Source organism: Pteropus alecto, unplaced genomic scaffold (genome assembly GCF_000325575.1).
Source record: "Pteropus alecto unplaced genomic scaffold, ASM32557v1 scaffold533, whole genome shotgun sequence".
Classification (NCBI taxonomy): domain Eukaryota; kingdom Metazoa; phylum Chordata; class Mammalia; order Chiroptera; family Pteropodidae; genus Pteropus; species Pteropus alecto.
The window spans coordinates 139,058-146,820 of record NW_006434719.1 but is presented as its reverse complement, the minus strand read 5'-3'; the positions used below and the strand labels follow the sequence as shown (position 1 = coordinate 146,820).

General features: G+C 36.9%; 1 protein-coding gene across 1 annotated transcript in view; it reads left to right on the top strand.

The window, feature by feature from the left end:
• SPTA1 (spectrin alpha, erythrocytic 1) overlaps positions 1-7,763 on the top strand; it is an 81,498-nt gene that overhangs the window by 5,018 nt on the left and 68,717 nt on the right. Inside the window, exons 5-9 of the mRNA XM_025045239.1 lie at positions 1,389-1,522; positions 2,071-2,215; positions 4,649-4,803; positions 5,728-5,863; positions 5,964-6,065. Of these exons, the coding sequence (XP_024901007.1) occupies positions 1,389-1,522; positions 2,071-2,215; positions 4,649-4,803; positions 5,728-5,863; positions 5,964-6,065 (672 nt within the window). The remainder of the gene's footprint in view (positions 1-1,388; positions 1,523-2,070; positions 2,216-4,648; positions 4,804-5,727; positions 5,864-5,963; positions 6,066-7,763) is intronic.

The window sequence follows — 7,763 nt, the reverse complement described above, 5'->3', positions numbered from 1 at the left end:
TGTTTCTTTATTTTTTTCCAGGCTATATTTCAAACAGTTTCAAAATTTTCTCTGTCTACTATCTTTCACTTGTAGAAAATTTTCAGTTATCTACTGCTATCTAACAAACTGCCACAAAACTTAAAACAACAAACATTTTTTTTTTTCATAATTCAGTGAGTCAGATTCACTGATTCATCATTCAATGATTCAGCTGCTCATTTTGGCAGTTCTCCTGATGATTTGGTGATCATTTCACCTGGTATTTTTAAGTGTCTGTAGTTATTTGGTGGCTCAGTTGAGGTAGAGGATCTAAAATGGCCTTGCTCCCATGTCTGGGGCCTTGGCAAAGATAACGAAGGCTTTCTCCACATGGTCTCCTTATATTTCAGTAGCCTATGATTTTTTTTTTTTTTTATGTGTTAGTGTTTCACGAAGGCATTGAACAGAAGCTGAAATGCCTCTTAAGGCCTAAGTGCTGGAGTTAATAGACTATTGTTTCTGTCACATTTTATTGCTAAGGCAGTCACAGGCCAACTTTGATCCAAAGCATGAGGAAATAGACTCCATCTTTTGGAAGGAGACTCTCATGGTAAAATAACGTCACCATTTTTTTTTCTGCCAACCATAGGAAGGGTTAATTCAACACAGAGTTTATCTCTTGCTCTTTCGAAGTGGGGCTCACATAGCTACAATACAAAAAATCATACCCTCAGAAAGGAGAACGAAGAAAATTCTCTCTGAAGAAGCTTTGGAATGTAAATGGAAATGGAAAGAAACAGGAACAGAAGGACTATGCAGTCTTGGACATATGGGAACTACTCAAAGTTTCCAAGTATCAAAATAGTCTGATGCTTCTAGGTTAATCTGGTATTCATAAATCTCATTGCTTCGGATAGCTTACAAAAATGTATGGAATTTCCTACAACGTTAAATATGTGTGCATTTGTGTATAATTCTGGGTGGAGGAAAATTGTTCTTATAGATTCTCAAAGGTGTCAGGATCTCAAAAGAGTTAAGAACCACAGTATTTTGGAAAATTAAATCATATTTCACAAAGGGAATTTTTTCTTCTTCTTCTTTTTTTTTTTTGTTTCTAGGATTTTCAAGGGATTTAGCAGGAATAAACAAGATGTTCTGAAAGAAAACATCATGTTTAGGCAAAGAGTGTTAGTAGGCTAGACCAGTGCTGTGGAAAAAAGATACAATATTTTTTTGTAGGTTGGTTTTCTAGATTTTGGTAATGTAGAAGAGGTTAGAGCTAGGGATCAGGGCAAAAGTGAATTTCAATATCTGGCTGTCTGGCCATTTTTCACTTCTAACAATATATAAACCAGTCTGAAATAAAGTGTTTAAATAATGGAATAATCTCACCCCTGCATAACTCCATAATTTTCTTCCTCTCAAAGGAGAACCACCCTGAGCTGCCTTTGATTAAGTTAAAGCAGGATGAGGTGAATGTCTCCTGGGAGCGTCTCCATGGTCTGGCTCTCCAGAGACAGAGGACACTGTCCAATGCTGCAGACCTCCAGAGATTCAAAAGGTATGAATCTGGGCACTGCATTATAGGAAACTCTTCAATAGCATTGTTTTTAACTTGTGTTAGCATCTGTGTACTATTAACAATTAGTGGCTGATACCTCAAAACAAAGAAAATTGTGTGCTTGCCTTTAAAGTAACAAGGGAAAGGGTAGTTAAAAACAAAAACAAAAAACTGTTACCCACTCTATATCCAAGTTGTGGTGATTGGAACCCAAAGCAGTAAAAATAGCACTGGTAAATTAGTGGTGGAAGTTCTGCAGAGGCAAAAAAGCAGATTAAGAATTGGAGTTGGGAAAAAGAAAGAAATTCACTAAGAGTTGGCCCAGATATGGGAGATATATCTGGAGGCTGAATTGTCAGGATGCCTAAGTCTCTATATATTAATGGAAAACATTAAAAGCAAGAACTTTTTACATTACTTTTTGCTAGAGTATAGGAAGACAGGGAAATTTCTAATTGAATGAACTAGACTGGGCCTTCCTGTGGGCTCTGTTTGCCCTGGAATACCTGCCATCTTCTTTTGCTGGAGCTCATGTGAATGTCTGGCAGGGATGTGACTGAAGCTATTCAGTGGATCAAGGAGAAAGAGCCTCAACTAACCTCTGAGGACTATGGAAAAGACCTTGTTAGTTCTGAGGCACTGTTTCACAGTCACAAGGGATTTGAGAGAAATCTTGCAGTCATGGATGACAAGGTAAGCCACGTTTGGAGGAATGTCTGGAAGAGATATTTGATGATTATCTTGCCTCCAAATTCACTATTTCAATGAAGTAGAAATTCTGTGGCCCTTGAACATAACTCTTCTTTTTGGTTCATAACTTATATGTGAATATTAGGTAATTTTTATTTTTTAAAATTATTTATATATAAATATACATCTATGTTTTTTTATGTGTTTTATGTGCCTCTGAGTTGACTCCTTCTCCTGGAGACCCTGTGAATAAATGAGTGATGTCCATAATGGCATGTCCTCAACAGCTCTGATCAGCTCCTGTAGACTCATGCTTATGGTTTCTTTTATGCAATCAATCTACCTCATATTTGGTCTTCCTATTTTCCTGCTGCCTTCTACTTTCTCAGCAATACTGTATTTTCCAAAGAACCCTGTCTTCTAATGATGTGCCCAAAGTAAGATACTTCCAGTTTTGTCATTTTTGCCTCCAGTGATATTTCAGGCTCAGTTTGCTCCAAGATTCACTTATTCATGTTTCTGGCAACCAGGGTACCTGTAGAGCTCTCCTCCAATAACACGATTCAAATGAGCCATTTTTTTTTATCAGCTTTTTTCGATGTCCAGCTTTCACATCTGTACATAGTTATCACTAATACAGGGGTGTGGATGATCTTAGTGTTGGTCTCTAATGACACATCTTTGCTCTTGGTGATCTTTTCTAATTGCTGGCACTCCTAATCTCAGCCTTCTCTTGATTTCTAGGTTGCAGCCTCCATTTGAATTGATGACCGAACCTATAGAAGCAAAATATTTAACAATTTCAATGTCTTCATTGTCTAAGTTAAAGTTGTGTATTTCCTCTGTAGTTTGAATTCTTTTCTCTTTGTGAATTCAAATGCAATCCCACTTTAGCGCTTTATTCTTTCAATTTCATCAGAAGTCATTTCAAATTATTGCTACTTTTTGCCAGTAGGATGGCGTCATCTACAGATCTTGTTATTGATATTCCACTAATTTTCACACCCTCTTCTTTGAGTCCAGCCCAGTTTTTCATATATCTTTTGCACATAAGTCACATAAATAGGGAGAGAAAATGAACCCTTGCCTGACAACTTAACCTATAAGAAATTATTCTGCCACTTCATATTCTTTCCTGACAGTGGCTTCTTGTCCACGATTCAGGTTATACATTAGGACAACCAACAACTGAGGCACACCCATTTCTTTCAGAGAAACCCATAACTTTTCATAACCCTTGCAGTCAAATAAAATAAAATAAATTTTAAAATTGAATTTCTTGATTAAAAAACAATAACAAAAATATACCTCCTAGAACGGTTTCCTAATTTCACTCAGGGCCTTGTGGTCAGAGCACTTTCCTTCCAGTTTCTTCTTTTGCAGTTGAATTCTGTTTCTTTTTGTTCATCACTCAGTAAGTAAGGGAATAAATTCCTTGTTCCCCTTTTATAACAAACTCAGAGACATTTGAGCATATTACTAAATCTACCTTGGGTTTCTCTTTTGAAAGCTGAAAAATCTCAGTTCCTATACCTAGAGGAGTAGACATAGGCATGCTAGAATTTGGAAAAAGCTTGTATTCTTGAATGATTCCCATACTTACTTCTTTCCCTTTTAACTTTAACCATAACTTAAACCAATTACTCCTGAGCATCTACAGCAGCATCAGCCCACAGGAAGATCTCCACTTGCTGTTCTTTAATCATAGCTCTGTCCTTGAGTCCAGTTTCTGAAAACTGTGTCACAATTCTCCTTCTTTTATTCTTGCTTATTTAAGTCTTTTGTCTTTCTTCCTAATGATGAATAATAAAATCCGATGACTTAATGAATAATGATGATGAAATCCCAAACCCAAGATAATACCTGATTTTGGTTAGATTTAATTAGAGAACTAATGGTTACATGTGGAAAGTCACCATGTTCATAGTTTTACCCTTGTAACTCTGCTACTCAGGAATTGTGCTCAAAATGGTTTATCCTTATTGGTATTTATTGTCCTCCTAGGCGGAAGAGTTTTTCTGATTACCACAATTATATTTACGGAAACAGTATAGAAGGAAGTAAAGGACAGACTTAGGTCTAAACCTTGCTTCTGACTTTTGCTAGCTGAGTGATCCTGAGCAAATAAAATACTTTACTTCTTAGTTTTTACATAAAAGGGGACTAAGAATAGTTTGTACTTTATAGTATTATTAAGGGAAGTCTATAAAACAAGAAAATGCATATGAAGTGCTTAGTACAATGACAGACAAAAAGTGCTCAGTAAATTATTATTATTATTATTATTATTATTGTATATGAACATAAATATATTGATTTAAATATATTACTAAGTATTATTGTTTACAAGATTATTTTGTAACATCTCCTCAATAAAATTTTGCTAGGAATCAGAGTGCTTGGATTTCCCACTATGTTTTTTTTTTCATCCTAAAGGTGAAGGAGTTATGTGCCAAAGCAGACAAGCTGAGGCTTTCTCATCCTTCAGATGCACCTCAGATCCAGCAGATGAAAGAGGATCTGGTCTCCAACTGGGAACACATTCGTGCCTTGGCTACCAGCAGATATACAAAGCTGCAGGCTTCTTATTGGTGAGGAGTCCCTCTTCTTTATTTTTCTATCTATCTCTACAAGGTTCAGGCATAATACCAAAAACAAAAGAATGAAAGCAGTAAAACAATGAGGGCCCCAGACTTCCTGCCTGCTGAGCAAATGCAAAAGAAATTTTAACTTGCCAAAAGAAATCTTTTGCAGGTGATATAATACTTAGCATGACACCTCCCCGCACCTGCCCTCTTTCTGTCTTCTTCAGTTTGTATAGTTGTAGGATGCTATGAAACGGCTCATGGAGCTAGAAAAGCAGCTAAAGAAATATCAAACTCCTGGCCCTAGTTAAGGAACTGCAAGAAATTTCCAAGCTGAAGAGCATACAAATAAGTCTAGAATTATTTCTTGAATGTGGGTTGGCTTGCCAAAAAACTGGGTAGTTAATTTTACGGTTAGTTGTTAAATTGCCCGAAATGGTGTTTATCTTACTGTTATGATTTAAATTCAAATGCTGAGCACTTAATTTTTTTGAATTGTTTTTTGTTTTTTATTAATAAGGTTAAGAGTGAACTAAGATACAAGAGGGCTCCTAACCCTATCAATATTCCCTAACTCTTTTCACAAGGTGCTTCCTGTCATTTATGTTATGTGATTATTTATAGGCTTCATTGGGAGTACTCTATTCTGCTTCAAGTGCCTCTGGGATAGGTGTGAACTCGTGATGTTGGAGATGTAATGCCTCTGTGCCTCACCACACAATGGCACACCTACTCAAGGAATACAACCCAGAGAAAAGGATTTAAACTTGCACCACTAAAGGAATAGGGAGTAAATCAGGGAAAGGGGAAGGGTAGGATTAGAGTGAGGAACATATCTCACATTTTAGCTCAACCCAATCCTAACTCTCCATCCAAAGTCCATTTACACCTAGTCTCTCCTCCCTGGCCTTTACCTTACCTTTCCTACAGGTACCAACGATTCTTATCTGACTATAATGAGCTCTCAGGATGGATGAAGGAGAAGACTGCTCTGATCAATGCTGATGAGCTGCCCACAGATGTGGCTGGTGGGGAAGCCTTACTGGACAGGCATCAGCAGCATAAGGTAGAGGGAAAAGTCCTCCCCATTAAGAGGAAAAGGGAGGTGCCAAGAATACCAGAAGTTTTCTTGCTGAATGTTAAGACATTTTGTCTTGTCGCCACAGCATGAGATTGACTCATATGATGACCGCTTTCAATCTGCTGATGAGACTGGTCAAGCTCTGCTGGATGCCAATCATGAAGCCTCTGATGAAGTTTTAGAAAAGGTAATTAATTTAACCAAATTTGTAAAATTTTGATATATATTTAGCTCTCACTTAATTTCATAATAATAGAATAATCTCTGAATGGGAAGAGAATAGAAGTTATATTAACATATTAGTAATATGAACCCAACTTTCACACTGTTTTCTTCATGTACAGCTTTAGCCAATTTAGTCATTGAAATTCTTAGAACATGATGTGCACTTCCTTACCGCTGAATCCTTGTTTTATCAACCTACCTAGTTTCATCAATGCAACATCTACCTAATTTGAAACCTCCATACCATCTTGTCTTGTCACATATGCTCTGTTTTATCACTTTCCCATGCTCATCTCTAGATTGTGAATTCTATGAGAACTGCACCTTATTCATCTTTGGGTTCCCTAAGGTGCCTGGCACGGTGTCTGGCACATGACCGGCAAATTGTATCTTTTCTTCTTTCCTTTATGCAAGCGGTCCTCAACCATTTTGGCACCAGGAACTGGTGCTCCTATGAGCATCTAATGCCTGATGATCTGAGGTGGAGCTGAGGAAGTGATGCTAGCACTGGGGAGCAGCTGCAAATATGTTTCACTCACTTATTCACTACTCACCTTCTGCTGTGTGTCCTGGTTTCTAATAGACCACGGACTAGTATTGGTCCACAGTCAAGGGGTTGGGGACCACTGCTCTATACAATCTCAAATCAAATTGATTCTCCTCTTTCTATGTTTTTTTTTTTTTTTCAAATTCGCATTAAATAACAGGAAACCTTTGAACACTCAGAATTCCACTGAATGAACAATCAGGTTTGCCAGCATCCTAACCTCCTGAATCACAGAGACTCACCTCAACCCCCCTCACCCCTGATAGAGATTTTTGCTTCAGTCACAGAGTCACAGGAACTCCTTGGGATGATAATTAAAATTTGCAGGTTTCTTTGCATTTCATTGAATTTCAAGCACAGCTTCCAGTGTTGTGTGATGAATGAGGTTGAGATAACCATAATTTGAATTCCTCCAGTACTCTATGGGATAATTATAGTATGGATTTTATTATTAACGATTTTCTGCCAAAGGAATAGTAGGATCTTAAGTTCTTTAAAACCTATCTATTATTCTGGAATTCTGAGAATTTGTGCTGCCTTTTTAATGGACTTAACACAGAAGCTATGATAACAAGTTGGAATTTCTTGGTAGATGCTTGGGCAGAAACAGAGGCTTTTTGTGGGTTTGATAATGCTATTTTCTCTTTCCTCAATGGTTCTTATTTGCTTTCAGAATAAAATACAAACTTCTGAGTCCGATAATTAAAGTGCTCTATGAACTTGAAATTTATCAAGTGTCCACTTCTTTTAGGATCTGCACTTTTCTCTGGAGCACATTGTACAATCTAACAATTACTTACAGTTATTACTTGCTTGCAACATTATGTTCTCCTACAATCCTAACCCCTCTTCCCCACCCTCTCTATCTCTGTTTGATATATATACTTTCCATGCTTCTACTCTCTGGGTCTTCTAGTCAAAATTAATCTTTTTGTTTGTTTGTTGTTTGTTTGTTTATACATATTAAATGTGCTGTACTTCTTTTATGATATTATCCTATTTTTTTTACTACAGTTATTTGCTTAAATATTGAAGCCTTAAGAGACAAGCCCATTTCCTGTTCAATTTTGTAGCTTTCAAAAGGCCCTACATTTGTTAAGTGCTCAGTAATGT